General features: G+C 36.6%; 1 protein-coding gene across 1 annotated transcript in view; it reads left to right on the top strand.

Moving 5' to 3' along the window:
* The window catches only part of BARD1 (BRCA1 associated RING domain 1), an 86,407-nt gene extending 81,696 nt beyond the window's left edge, over window positions 1-4,711 (top strand). Inside the window, exons 10-11 of the mRNA XM_021075146.1 lie at window positions 802-899; window positions 1,945-4,711. Of these exons, the coding sequence (XP_020930805.1) occupies window positions 802-899; window positions 1,945-2,277 (431 nt within the window). The 3' untranslated portion in view covers window positions 2,278-4,711. The remainder of the gene's footprint in view (window positions 1-801; window positions 900-1,944) is intronic.

Genomic DNA, 15,234 nt, shown 5'->3' with positions numbered 1-15,234 from the left:
AAAATTAAGAATCAAATGACAGGGAATTATAGCTATGCCAAGGTTGAGGGTTGAATTAGGATATTCATTAATAGTCCCAATTTAAGAAAAAATGACTCTATTGACAGAGCTCTGCTTTTGGAGAGGTAGAGTATTCAGATATTAAAACATTCTGACTTTTGTGTATTAAGCAACTTCTTGGAGCATCTCAGCTGAAGCAGTTCTAAAGCATTTGAAATCGTCACCAAGTCATCGACTGGCAATTCATTGTGTACCTGTCAGATCCCAAACATGGCCCAGACTCTGCTTACTGTTTAACAAGTGCCCTGTTATATGGCTAGCTTCGCTAGGTGCTCTGCACTCAAATACTTTCCCTTCTGTCAGATCACTTTTTATCCAACAGGAGATTAGACGTAGGACTGCCGGCATGAGCAGGGTAGACTTCAAGGTCAGATCACTGTGGCTGAACTAAATGAGGGACCTTAATCCTGATAATTGCTATAAATAAAATTTGGATTTTTATTCCTGTACATGAAATTGTGTTATCTATTTAAGTCTTTTAGCAAAGAAACTAAAATTAGTGTTTAGTACTACTTTATTGCTCATTCCTCTAAAGGAAAGATTTCTTACATTTTCTTTATATGGAAAACTAGTTTTATTACATTTTGTTTTGGCAAAAGTAAGGTTTATATTTCTATTTAAGAAAAATACATAAAACAGCCACGAAGAAGAAAATCACTTAGGTAAATTGCTTAATTTCAATGTGAAAGAAATAATGATCACTTGATACTTATTTTGCTTTTATCTTTGCTTTTTTGCCAGGGGTGAAAGCTTGTCTACAAAGAAAAAAATGTGAACAGGAAGAAAAGTATGAAATTCCTGAAGGGCCAAGGAGAAGCAGGCTCAACAGAGAACAGCTGGTATTTTCCTTTTGATACACTTTCATTGTTCTTATTCTAACTTATTATTATTACCATCAGGAAAAACCCATGCCCGTTCCACAAGTACAGGTGACTGATTAAAATTTTAATTGTGCTTATTTCAAGCACTTGATTCCGAGAGATCACAATGAGCAGTAAAATCCAGAAAGTAATAATTTCATACTGTTAATGGATTTTTGGCATCTTGAACATTCTCATAAACCTTTCAGAATCTGAAGTAAGTCCCAGATACAGGAAATAGCTTGAAAGAAGACTTACAGCTGCTGCTTGGATTTAGTTAACCATGTCTTTATTGCCACATATTGCAGTTTTAATGGGTAATATTCCATTATCCTGTTGACATATAAGTATATTAGAAAAATTTTTGTTGAAGGGAACTGTGAAGCTTTTTTCTATGAAGCACACAGAGTATGTCTCATAGATAATTGGATCCCTAGACTTGTCTTTATACTGTATTGTGTTCCAAGGAATACATACATCTCTAGAATGCTGGAGGCCACATTCCCACATCGCTGCCTTAGAGACCTTAGCTTGGTAATACACAGGACCTGAATTTGAATAGGCAGAATTGGAAAGTTCCATGGAAAAGATGTTACTCTGACATTTAAGTTTAGCTTGGTATTTCTGAAGCATATTTCAGATACTCTAGGAAGGAATTCTTGGGGTTTTAAAGTCCCACAAAGTATGAATAAACATTCTGAGAAAAGAAAGTTGGTGAATAGGTTTTGGGTGTATGTATCACCCGCCCCCCCCCGCCACCCCTGACACACACACAGCCCAGCATACCTAAAATGTGAGAATAATGAAAAGGACCTGAGTCTTAGGGAACAAATTATAAATAGGAAGGCTTTATTTGCATTAAGTATTTTTCTTGACCCAAATAGTTTACTTGAAATACAGCTTGTCCCAGCACCTCATTAATTAGTTAACTGCTTGCAACTATTACTTTTATTGCCCTCATTCATATGCTGTGTTTTAAAATATTTTGGTCTGCTTTTTAACGAGATTTTTCTTGTTATTTCAGTTGCCAAAGCTGTTTGATGGATGCTACTTCTATTTTGGGGGAACCTTCAAACACCATCCAAAGGACAACCTTATTAAGCTTGTCACTGCAGCTGGGGGCCAGATCCTCAGTAGAAAGCCCAAGCCAGACAGTGATGTGACTCAAACCATCAATACAGTCGCATACCATGCCAAACCTGATTCTGATCAGCGCTTCTGCACGCAGTATATCATCTATGAGGATTTGTCTAATCATCGCCCAGAGAGAGTTCGGCAGGGCAAAGTCTGGATGGCTCCTTCCAGCTGGTTTATAGATTGTGTGATGTCCTTTGAGCTGCTCCCTCTTGACAGCTGAATGCTACACCAGATGAACATTTTAAACTGAACCCACAGAGTGTGAGAACCCAGTGATTGCATTGTTTTGATCACTCACATTTTTACAAATAGGTAGACTCATTCATGTACTCTTTTCCCTTGAATTAAAAAAACAAAAACAAAAACTGTATGCCAGATTAGGAATTCATACTCTCTTTACCATTTAGATGCTGAGATTGCTTTAAAGGATTTTTCATTTTAAAACTGGCATGTATTTATCATGTCTTTCTATTCATGTAATCAGCTATCAAAGATAAATGAGAGGGTATCAGAACTGTTGGTTAAATATAAAAGTGGTATCATTATGTCTCAACCTTTTAATGTTCTTTGATGAAAAAAATCCACACCTATGACCAGCAAAAATACTACCTTCCTTTAGTTAGCAAATACTATTGTCAAGTAATTTATTCAGGCTTTATTATAATGAAAAAACATTACTTGGTCTAAATGTGCCTTCATAGGTGTTTAATTTTTCTCCTGTCTACAGTTGTGTTTATTTAGCTACTTATAATTACTTGGATGTCTGTTCCTACGTTTTTATCCTATTAAAAAAAAAATCTTGTCTGTTAATCAGGAAATCATGATTTGAATCTTAACATTATTCTTTGGTGGTGAAAATCGACATTGGGCTCATGGCACATGTTTTATTGTATTTTCTTCTTCTTCTTCTTCTTTTCTTTTTTTTTTTGTCTTTTTGCCATTTCTTGGGTTGCTCCCGCAGCATATGGAGGTTCCCAGGCTAGGGGTCTAATCAGAGCTGTAGCCACCGGCCTACGCCAGAGCCACAGCAACGTGGGATCTGAGCTGCGTCTGCAACCTACACCACAGCTCACAGCAACGCCAGATCCTTAACCCACTGAGCAAGGGCAGGGATCGAACCCGCAACCTCATGGTTCCTAGTCGGATTCGTTAACCACTGAGCCATGACGGGAACTCCTTATTTTCCTATTAATCAATCTATAGGTGTGTTAATAGTGTATTTTATATATATGTATATATATGCATACTTAGAGAAATTTTAATTTCAGTATTTCTTAGGTGGACTTATCAGACTAACAAATTGTCAAGTCAATTGTAAATAAATTAAGAAGCAGTCTTTCTGCTAGATCTTACTAAGTATTGCTAAAATGATTTTTCGAAAGTCTTAATTTCTTTTCAGTAAATTCTTTTTCATTTTTAGATTGATAGGAGACAGAAGTTGGTGATTACTTGATTTAGAACAGATTTTGTCCAGATGATACAAAAGGCCGTGACAGTATGTCTAATGGTAGGAGTGAGAAGGCTTTACTCATAATACCAGGACCTTTAAGGCTGCAGAGTAGTGGACACGACATCACCTGAGAACAGGGAGACCTGGGGAGGTTACTCTGATCTGAGTGTTTTTATTTGTGAATTGTGATGGTAGGGGTAGATCATTTTAAAACATTTTCTAAGAAGTAGAGTTCTTTATTAATCTTCCTCAAGAGTCAGTGTACCTGTAATATTAAAGACATGGAAAGAGAGTTACTGTAGATACTTGCCAGTTTGGTCCCTTTTGGGCCAAAGGGAAAAGTTAGCTGTGCACTAGATTAGTATATGGAGAGTCTGAAGTGGATAAACATTTTAAGATCCATTTATTTGAAGTTTGAGATTCAGCTGATTATTTTAAAATAAAATTTACTGTAATTCCTTCTTTGACATTTTATTTTCCATACTAAAGAAATATGTTACGGGGACACAGTGGTACTGCCGACCCTGACCTTCAAGGGTGAGTTAGTTCCAGAACACTCTTTCCAACCAGTAATGTGTTTGTCCCACATTTCTTTCTACTGGAGAATGATGAACTACATAGCACCAAACAAATTGAGGGGTTAGATAATGTTTGGATTAAATAATTTAAGACTCTCTGTGCTTTTGGTTGTCATTTTTTATTTATGACTGACTTTTAGTCACTTTCTATTGCTTCATTGGTCATATTCATAGACAGGTTTGTGTTTGTTCCTCTGATCTGAATTCCTGTTTGTCAAAACACTTTTGGGAGTTGCTACGCACTTTCTTCATTCATTTTCTTGGTTTTTCCTCCTCCTCCTCGTCATATTTTGTCTCCCACTATTAAGCAGTTTTATTTTTGGTTATTTTAGGTATTTATTTCGACAGCAGTTAATTGATGTTAAGCTCTTGAACTTACGTTTTCTGTATAGATATATTGTAATTATTTTCATTTTTCAATCATAGATTCAAGTTTGATTTTTATTTACCATAAATCATTAAAGTTATCTGAGCTTCCGTATCTGTTTCTTCTAGAGGTGGCTAATTCTACACTCTTGAAGAATGAGACTCTGCAAGACTTGTTAGGAAATCTTTCAAAAGCTTATCTTTTTGAGCACTGTATTTCTAAAGTATATTATGTACTTAAATAAATTTTTTGAATATAACCTTGATGTATTAGAATCATCATTAAGAGTGTCATCTATTACACAGTGATTTTTCTTGTTTTTTAATCAACATAATAGTATCATATTAGTTTCGCATGTACATCGTAATGATTCAATATTTATATGCATTTCAAAACGGTCACCTTCTTGTTACTGTTCTTCACCCTGCAGTTATTACAATATTATTGACTCTCTTTATGTTGCACATTACATCCCCATGATTTATTTTATAACCACAGGTCTGTACCTCTTAATCCCCTTCACTAATTTTGCGTGCCCCCCACCCCTAACCCCTTTCCCCTCTGGCAGCCATCAGTTTGTTTTCTGTATCTGAATCTGTTTCTCTTTTGTATTTTAGGTTCTACATATAAGTGAAATCTTATATAATTTCTCTGTCCGACTTATTTCACTTAGCAAAATAAATAGCCTCTAGGTCCCTCCATGTTGTCACAAATGACAAGATTTCATGCTTTTTTTAAAGCTGATTTTGTTAATATTGTATATATACATAGTACATATATACCACATCTTTGTTTTTGTTCATTTAATGGCCGCACTTGCGGCCTTTGGAAGTTTCTGGGCTGGGGGTTGAATCCAAGCTGCAGATGAGGCCTCTGCCACAGCCACAAATCTGAGCCACATCTGCGACCTGTGCCTCAGCATATGGTCATGCCGGATCCTTAATCCACTGAGTGAGGCCAGGCAGGGATTGAACCCACATCCTCTAGGAGACAATATTAGGTCCTTAACCCACTGAGCCACAATGGAACTCCATAGGCCATGTTTTTTTTAATCCATAATCTATTGATGGGCACTTAGGTGGTTTCTGTATCTTGGCTATTTTAAATAATGCTGCAGTGAACAATGGAGTGTATATATCTTTTCAAATTAGTGTTTTTGTTTTCTTTAGATAAATAACCAGGAGTAGGATTGCTGATTATATGGGTACTGTTTTTAAATTTTTGAGGCATTTCCACACTGTTCTTCATAGTGGTTGCACCAGTTTACATTCCCACCAACAGTGTATGAGGATTCCTTTTTATCCACATCCTCGCCAACACTTGTTCTTTTTTGCCTTTTTGATAATTGCCATTCTGACAGGTGAGTGAAGTGAAATCTAATTTTGGTTTTGATTTGCATTTCCTTTATGATTAGTGATGGTGAGCTTCTTTTCCTGTGCCTGTTGGCCATATTTTTTTTAGGTCCTCTATCCACTTTTAAGTATGGTTGTTTTGTTTTCTTGATTATTAGGTTGTAAAAGTTTTTTTATAGTTTGCATATTAACTCCTTATCAAATATATGATTTACCTTCTCCCATTCAGCAGGTTGCCTTTTCATTTTGTTGATTTCTTTGCTGTGCAAAATAAATTTTGGTTGATGAAGTCCCATTTGTTTATATTTGCTTCTGTGTCCCTTCCTTGCCCTGAGAGGCTCAAAAAAATATGGGTAAGAACATTGTCAAAGAGCTTACTGCCTATCTTTTCTTTTAGGAGTTTTATGGTTTCTGATCTTACATTCAAGTCTTTAAAACATTTTGAATTAATTTTTCTCTATAGCTTAAGAGAGTGGTCCAGTGTCATTCTTTTGCATGTAGCTGTCTAGTTTTCCCAATAACCTTTACTGAATAAAGTGAATTTTCTCCAATGTGTAGTCTTGCCTCTTTTGTCATAGATTAATTGACCATATATACCTGGTTATTTCTGGACTCTGTTCTATTTACCTGTGTTTATTTTTTTGCCAGTATCATACTGTTTTGAGTACTATAGCTTTAGTATATTTTGAAAATCAAGGATTATGGTGCCTCCAGCTTTGTTCTTCTTTCTCAAGATTGTTTTGGCTATTTGGGTCTTTTGTGGCTCCATACAAATTTTAGGATTCTTAGTTCTGGTTCTGTGAAAAATGCCATGGGGGATTGCATAAAACCTATAGATTTCCTGGGGTAGTATGGACATTTTAACAATGGTAATTCTTCCAATCCATGAGCATGGCATATTTTTCCATTTATTTGTATTGTCTTCAAATTCTTCCAGAGTACAATCTCTCATATCCTTGGTTAGATTTATTCCTAGGTATTTTTTTTTCTTTTTTTTTTAAATGAAACTGTAAACGGGATTGTTTTCTAAATTTCTCTTATAGCTTGTTTTTAGTGTATGTAACTGATTTCTATATATTTTATATCCTGCAATTTTATTTAATTTTATTTTTATTTATTTTTTTGTCTTTCTGCCATTTCTTGGGCTGCTCCCATGGCATATGGAGGTTCCCAGGCTAGGGGTCTAATTAGAGCTGTAGCTGCCAGCCTACACCAGAGCCACAGCAACGCGGGGTCCGAGCCACGTCTGCATCCTACACCACAGCTCACAGCAATGCCGGATCCTTAACCCACTGAGCAAGGCCAGGGATCGAACCTGCAACCTCATGGTTCCTAGTCGGATTCTTTAACCACTGTGCCATGACGGGAACTCCCATCCTGCAATTTTATGAAATTTAATTATTCTAATGGTTTTTTGGTGGTCTCTTGGATTTTCTGTGTATAGTATCATGTCATCTGCCAACAGTAACGTTTTTACTCCTTTTCTAATTTGGATTCTTTTTATTTATTTTTCTTGTCTGATTGCTGTGACTAGGACTTTCAATACTACATTGAACAAAAGTGGCGATAGTGGGCATCCTTGTCTCCTTCCTGATCTTAGGGGAAAAGCTTTTAACTTTTCCTCAGTGAGTACGATGTTAGTTGTGGGTTTGTCATATATAGTTTTTATTATGTTGGGATGTGTTCCCTCTATTCCCACTTGATTGAAAATTTTTCTCAAGAATGGATGTTGAATGTTGTCAAGTTTTTTTTTTTCTGCATTTATTGAGTTGATCATATGATTTTTATCCTTTGTTTTTATTAATGTGATATATCACATTGATGGATTTGCAGATTTTTGTATTCCTGCAATAGATCCCATTTCATTATGCTTCATCGTGGTATATGATCCTTTCAATGTATTGTTGACTTTTGTTTGCTTTGTGTGTGGGGGCTCAGGAGGGCTGGTGTCTGGTTTTGGTATCAAGGTAGTGCTGACTTCATAAAATGATTTTGGTGGTGTTCCTTCCTTTTCAACTTTTGGGAATATTTTGAGAACGGTATTAACTCTTATTTAAATTTGTGGTAAAATTCCCCTGTCAAGTTGGCTTGTCCTGGACTTTTGTTTGTTGAGAGTTTTAAAATTCCTGTTAAAATTTCATTATTAGTAATCAGTATATTCAGATTTTCTCTTTCTTCATGATTTAGTCTTGGAAGATTGTGTGTTTCTAGAAAATTAGGCATTTCTTCTAGGTTGTCTGATTTTTTTGGTGTACAACTTTTTGTGTAGTTTCTTATAATCTTTAGCATTTCAATGGATAAGTTGTAAATTCTCTTTCATTTCTGATTTTATTTATTTGACTTCTCTTTCTCTTTTTTCTGCCCCCCCCTTAAGAATCGGCTAAAGATTTATCTATTTTGTTTATCTTTTCACGTAGTTTTATTGATCTTTTCTATTTTTTTGTTTCAATTTCAGTTTTTTTTTGTTCTGATATTTATTAGTTCCTTCTTTCTACTAATGTTGAGCTTTTGTTTGTTCTTCTTTTTCTAGTTTCTTTCCTTATTATTATTATTTTTTAATATTTTTAGGGCCACACCCATGGTGTATGAAGTTCCCATGCTGAGTTGAAGCAGAGCTGCTGCTGCTGGCCTATGCCACAGCTACAGCAATGCAGGATCCTAGCAACATTTGCAACCTACACCACAGCTCACAGCAATGCTGGATCCCCAACCCACTGAGTGAGGCCAGGTATTGAACGCTCATCCTCACGGATGCTAGTTGGGTTCATTAACCACTGAGCCATGGAGAGAACTCCCTTTTCTAGTTTCTTGGGTTTAAAATTACATGGTTTATTGAAAATTTTCTTGTTTCTTGAAGTAGGCCTGTATATCTGAACTTCCCTCTTAGAACTACTTTTGCTGCATCCCACGGATTTTGGAAAGTTGTGTTTCTATTTATTCATTCAAGATATATTTTAATTTCCTCTTTGATTTCTTTATTAGATGATTGACTTTTAGTAGCATGTTGTTTAGTTTCCACATTTTCTTTTTTTCCAGTTTTCTTCTTGTAATTGATCTAGTTTTATACTATTGTATTTGGAGAAGCTTGATAATGATTTCAATCTTCTTAAATTTATTGAGACTTGTTTTATGGCCTAACATATGATCTGTCCTGGAAAATGTCTCATGAGCCCTTGAAAAAAATGTGTGTTCTACAATTTTTGGATGGGGTGTTTTGTGTATGTATATCTCTTAAATGTACTTTGTCTAATGTGTCATTTAAGGTCAAGTGTTTCCTTACTGATTTTCTGTCTGGGCAATCCATCCATTGATGTAAGTGTGGTATTAATGTCTCTTTATTGTACTACTGTCAGTTCTTCCTCTTTTGTTGTTTTGTTTTGTTTTGCTAATATTTGCTTTATGTATTTAGGTGCTCTTCTGTATAGTTCATAAATATTTTCCAATGTCATATTCTCTTGTTGGGTTGACTCCTTTGTTATTAGGTAATGTCCTTTTATGTCTTTTGTTACAGTTTTGGCTAAGGCTACCTTATCTGATAAAAGTATTGCAACCTAAACTTTCTTTTCATTTTCTTTTTTAAATCCTTTCTCTTTCACCTTGTGTGTGTCTTTAGATATGAAGTAGGTGTCTTGTAGACAGCATATAGATGGGTCTTGTGTTTTTTTGTTTTTTATCCATTCAGCCACCCTATATCTCTTGATTGGAATGTTCAATTAATTTACATTTTAAGTAATTGTTAATAGGTATATAGTTATTGCCATTTTGTTGGTAGTCTTCTGGTTTATTTTGTAGGATCCTAGCAACATCTGCAACCTACACCACAGCTCATAGCAATGCCGGATCCTTAACCCACTGAGCGAGGCCAGGGATCGAACCTACAATCTCATCGTTCCTAGTAGGATTTGTTTTCACTGTGCCATGATGGGAACCCCAGTCTTTTTCACTTAAAACATTCTGCTTAACATTTGTTCTAAGGCCATTTTAGTGGTATGACTTCCTTTAGCTTTTGCTTATTTGTAAAACTCATTATCACTTCTTAAGTTCTTTTTTTATATAATTTTTATTTTTTTCCATTATAGCTCATTTACAGTGTTCTGTCAATTTTCCACTGTACAGCATGGTGACCCAATTACACATACATGTATACATTCTTTTTTCTCACATTATTATGTTCCATCATAAGTGACCATAGTTCCCAGTTCTACACAGCAGGATCTAATTGCTAATTCGTTCCAAAGACTGATAACCTTGTCAGAATATTCTTGGTTATGAGTTTTTAACCTTTCAGTGTTCCACACCCTTCTGGCCTGAAGTTTCTGCTGAAAAGTCTGCTGACAGTCTTATGGCAGTTCTCTTACGTGTAATTAGGTTTTCTTCTTGCTGCTTTTAAAATTCTCCTTTAATTTTTTTTTTTTTTTTTTTTTTACATTTTAATTGTAATGTGTTTAGGTGTGGACCTCTTTGGGTTTATCATGTTTTTTGACTCTGTCTTTCCTGGGCCTAGGTGTCTGATTTCTTCTTCATGTTAGGGAAATTTTCAGCCATCATTTCTTCAAATAAATTTTCTGCCCCATACTTCTACTAATGCAATCCCTATAATGTGAATTTTGGTGCATTTTATGTTGTTCTAGGGTTCTGTTAAGCTATTCTCATTTTAAAAAATTCTTTTCTTTATGCTTTTTGTCTGATGCCTTTTGCTGATCTGTTCTTCTCTATCATCTAATCTGTGAATCCTTTTGGTGCATTTTTAATTTCACTTATGGTATTCTTCAAGTGTGATAGGCTCTCATATTTTCCAATTCTTTGCTGAAGTTATCCGTGTGTTCATTCATTTTCCTCAGTTCAGTGAGCCTCTTTATGACCATTACTTTTATGTATTTTTTTTTCAGGTAGATTATTTTTGTATCATTAAGATCTTTTTCTGAGGTCTTGTCTTGTTTGTCCTGTTGGAACATATTTCCCTACTTCCTCACTTTTCATGCCTGTGTTTGTTTTATGTATTAGGCAAAACTACTTATCTTGGTCTTGGAGTGGCTTCATATAGAGCTAATTCTTCTCATTCAACTCTGCTCTAGCTCTTGGTTATCTCTGGAGTCTTTATGGTTTCTACACTGCCTGATTTATTTTTAATATCCCTCTGTTGTTGAGGGTGTGCCAATATCTGTCAGTGTTCCAAAGGGATTTAGAGGAGTTCCTTGGGTAACAGTTGCAAAAATTAGGGCTCCTGATGAGTGTGTAAGCTCTTTTATGGGGAATGTTATTGAGCTGTAAGGAGATCAAGGGTGGTATCTCCCTGTGCACATTCCCTGTGAGCGCCTCTTTAATCTCTACATGTGTGAGAATCCTGCCCTCAAGCTCCAAGTTAGGTAAAAAAATCTTTCACAAGGAAGACAGGTTGTATTTCAGTCTACTATCTCTAGTTCCATTAGGTGGGTAGTGCAACAGTGGCATCTGCCAAAACCTCCATCTCTGGGTAGTGTTTCCATTGTCCTGGCCCCTCTAGCTGATGCTTTCAGATTTGCAGATATCTCTCACCTATACTCTCAGCACTTTTCAAACTGCTGTTATTCAGCTCGGTCTCACCCTTTACTTAAAGGGGCGTCTTGGTCTCCTCTAGCACTTTGTAACCCTTGGATGTAGTCACATTTTTTTTTTTTTTCCCCAAACAGGATGTTATGGGGGCTCATCTCTCTGGTTTAGCTCCTAGAGGCTGGGGTGCCTGATGTGGGGTTCCAACCCTGTGCTCCTCCAAGATAAATGCCTACCTGGTGAGATTCGTCCTGGTCGTGTGCCTCCATATGTGGGGTGAGGTTTTTGGCAAGAGAGTTTTTCTGCACTCATACTCATCTCGATGTACTTTTAATCTTTTGTTGTGGAGCACATGTTCAGTTTTTCTCAGGTTCTACTCAGAATTGATCCAAATGTTGTGTATTGTGGGAGGAAGTGAGTTCAGCCTCTTCCTATAGCACCATCTTGAACCATCTCACTCGGGGACTTCTCATGGTTCCGTTGAAGTCAGATGGTTAGTAGCTTTTCTACAGTGTTATGCATGGCTGTTTGCTAGTTCTAGTTCTACTTGTTTTGCTATTTTCTCCTTTTTCCCTTGTCAGCTGCTACTTATGTATCTATTTCCATTAATAGTTTACCTTATCTATTTTTTAAAATTTTTTGACTTGTTGAGGAAAGGAAACCAGAAAGGAATTATATTAGAATTATGGATGACATAGGGATAAACACTGGGTGAGAGTGTTAGTGATTCACCTAAGAGTTAGGTACTTTAAATTTTCATAGATAATACTTATTATTTACTTCATTTGTCTTGATTTCTTTTGAGCCTCCTTTGTGAATTCAGCAATCAAATGATCTTTGCATAGATGATGACTGTGTTTTGGAAGGTTTGATGTTTCCTGTGGAAATAAGGTGCAGAGAGCAGGGACCACATTACACATTAGCTTGTACTGCCTCCATGATTTGGGGTAGAAAATCTAAAAGTTTGTGGGCCTCATTATAGTCACAAATGTCTATTCTAGTCTCTATATATGGCAGGAAATAAGGCTGTTTTTATTTAATAATCATAAGCTACTATTTTGTGTGAGGAGGAACTGAATTACAAATTGTGAACTTAATGTATATCTTTATTATAAGTAAACCCTTTTCAAAGATACACACATCAAAGCAACTAATACCTGAAAACTAAGCAGTTCTGAAATTTTTCCTCATCAACTGATATGTACTATGTTTGGCTACTTAGCTGCATATTCAATTATTGATTATTTGTGTAGCTTTCTAAGGCATAGTGTGCACCTTTTGATACCTGCAAGTTTTTATTAGAATGGTAATGTGGGAGAAGTGAGGAAAGTGCTAGATTGTTCTGACTCTGACCTGGCTTAAAGGGTTAGTGACTAATACCCGAGCTCTGATAAGAAATCCCTTGGCCTCCATATTCCAGCTTGCCTGTGCAGGCCACTCAGAATGTCAGTAATACTAATCTCAGGCTTGGAGATTGGAGTAAAGACCCAGGAAAGGCATACCTGTTGCACATGCTTTGAAGTCACTTGGACCAGGAATTTTTTTATCGTCTCTTTACTACTTTAGTTAACTGTGTCTACCATTATTATTATTATTATTTTTTTTTGTCTTTTGTATTTTTGTTGTTGTTGTTGTTGTTGCTATTTCTTGGGCCGCTCCTGCGGCATATGGAGGTTCCCAGGCTAGGGGTTGAATTGGAGCTGTAGCCACCGGCCTACACCAGAGCCACAGCAACTCGGGATCCGAGCCGCGTCTGCAACCTACACCACAGCTCACGGCAACGCCGGATCGTTGACCCACTAAGCAAGGGCAGGGACCGAACCCGCAACCTCATGGTTCCTAGTCGGATTCGTTAACCACTGCACCACGACGGGAACTCCTGTGTCTACCATTATAAAGTTGGGAAAATACTATCCATCTCACATGTAAAGATGGATAAAAGCCCTGAAGCACCTTACAGGCCCTCACAGGAAGTTTCCAATACCTGTAAGAGTAGGATGGATCAGAGGCCTCTCTAAAAGCAGCTCGTTGAAAGGTGCCTTTTAGTAGCACAGATCATCTTGGTCCTGAATTGTCCTGGCTGCTGTCCTGTCTTCACTCTACTGGTGTTAGCTTAACATCTAGGACCTGACTGAGTAATTTCTCACCTCCGAATTCTCTCCCCAGCTATGAGTGACGTTTCTCCAATTATGTAGACTCTCCTATTCATCAGTTAAGATTTTCTTTAGCTTTCCTCCCTAAATGCATTTACTTTGGGTACCATGACTGCTTGGGCCTCCACTCTTAATATATCAGCCTTAGAAAGAACTGGCCAAGCTTCACTCAGCAGGCATCACAGTTCCCTCTGGGCGCTTCGGCCCTTCTGCTCTATGACTTTGGGATAACCTTACTTTACACATTACTTTTCGACCTTTAGTTCATAATTTTCGAAATTCTTATATTTTTATTATTAATACTACATGTTTCTCAAAATCGCCCCCCCATTGCCTGCTGGCTAAAATAATATTGCCAAAATATTCTTCCATCAATGAAACATACAGGTCTAGACTTTTATGTGAATATTTTTCCGAATTTTACCAGTATGATTATCTTTGAATTTTTAAATAACTCTTGGTACAGAAGTATTATGTAATTACTGTAGAAAATTTGCAAAGTACAAATAGTCCCAAGATTCAGTGACAATAAAATGACAAATTGATTTTGGTTGTCAGAGTGTAAAAAAAAAATCAATCAAATGCTATTGAAAAGATGTGTGTGCTTCAGTTTCCCACAGTGCCCAGCACTTCTTTCCCCTCTTCAATTTTATTCATTTACTTGGGCTTTGGAATACTGAATTAATCCACAATCAGAACAACTATTAACATTCTTTTCTCCTATTCAAGCGCGCGCACACACACACACACACACACACACACATTGCTTTTATAACTAAGGATTTAAACCCTGATTATACTTTTCTTTCCATATTTTTCCATGTAATCAAATATTCTTGTATGTAATTTCCTGTCATTCTATAGTAGCCTATCAACATCATGTATTATAATTTATCACGTTCTTGCTATTGAATATTTGGGTTATTTTCATTCCAGCTGTATAAACACCTTTTTAATACATTTTGTTCCTGGGAGAAGGGAGAGATTTTCTTTAAAATGTCAAGCTAAGTCACCATCTATCATTACCATCTTTATAAAATGCAGTGCACACCCTACATATTTAAATTAAGACCTATAGTTATGCTTAAAATTAAAAAAAAAATAGAAAATGAGTCTCATTTGATTGCTATGATTTTCATGAGATGAGGCTTTACATGTAAGGTTCAAAACATTCCAACTCTTATGGTTAGAAACTAATTAGGGAAAAAAAAGATGAAAAGGAGTTTTAGGTCTCTTAGTAAAGGCCTTATGGGTCATCTTTCCAGTGAGGAACTCTTGGATTAAGATGAGGGAATGGGCTGGAGAACTTTGGATCACGTAGCTAGTTATCCACAGGACCCAGATTAAAAGCATGTTTCCTTGGAGTTCCCATGGTGGCGCAGTAGTAACAAACCTGACTAACATCCATGAGGATGCGGGTTTGAGCCCTGGCCTTGCTCAGTGAGTTAAGGATCTGGCGTTGCTGTGAGCTGTGGTGTAGGTCATAGGCATGGCTCGGATCCTGCATTGCTGTGGCTGTGGTGTAGGCCTGCAGCTGCAGCTCCAATGTGACCTCTAGTCTGGGAGGTTCCATATGCTATAGGTGTGGCCCTAAAAAGACTAAATTAATTAATAAATTTGATAAAACATGTATTCTAATACTTCTCCCACATTGTCTTCCAGGGTATGCTGCTTCTTTAAGAAGACCAAAGCATGCTATTATGGAGCCTGTAATCTGACTTGCACTTGAATTAATTTAAGTTGGTCTA

The sequence above is a fragment of the Sus scrofa genome, chromosome 15, assembly GCF_000003025.6.
Source record: "Sus scrofa isolate TJ Tabasco breed Duroc chromosome 15, Sscrofa11.1, whole genome shotgun sequence".
NCBI lineage: Eukaryota > Metazoa > Chordata > Mammalia > Artiodactyla > Suidae > Sus > Sus scrofa.
The sequence above is the reverse complement of the archived record's forward strand: the minus strand, read 5'-3'. Positions and strand labels throughout refer to the sequence as shown.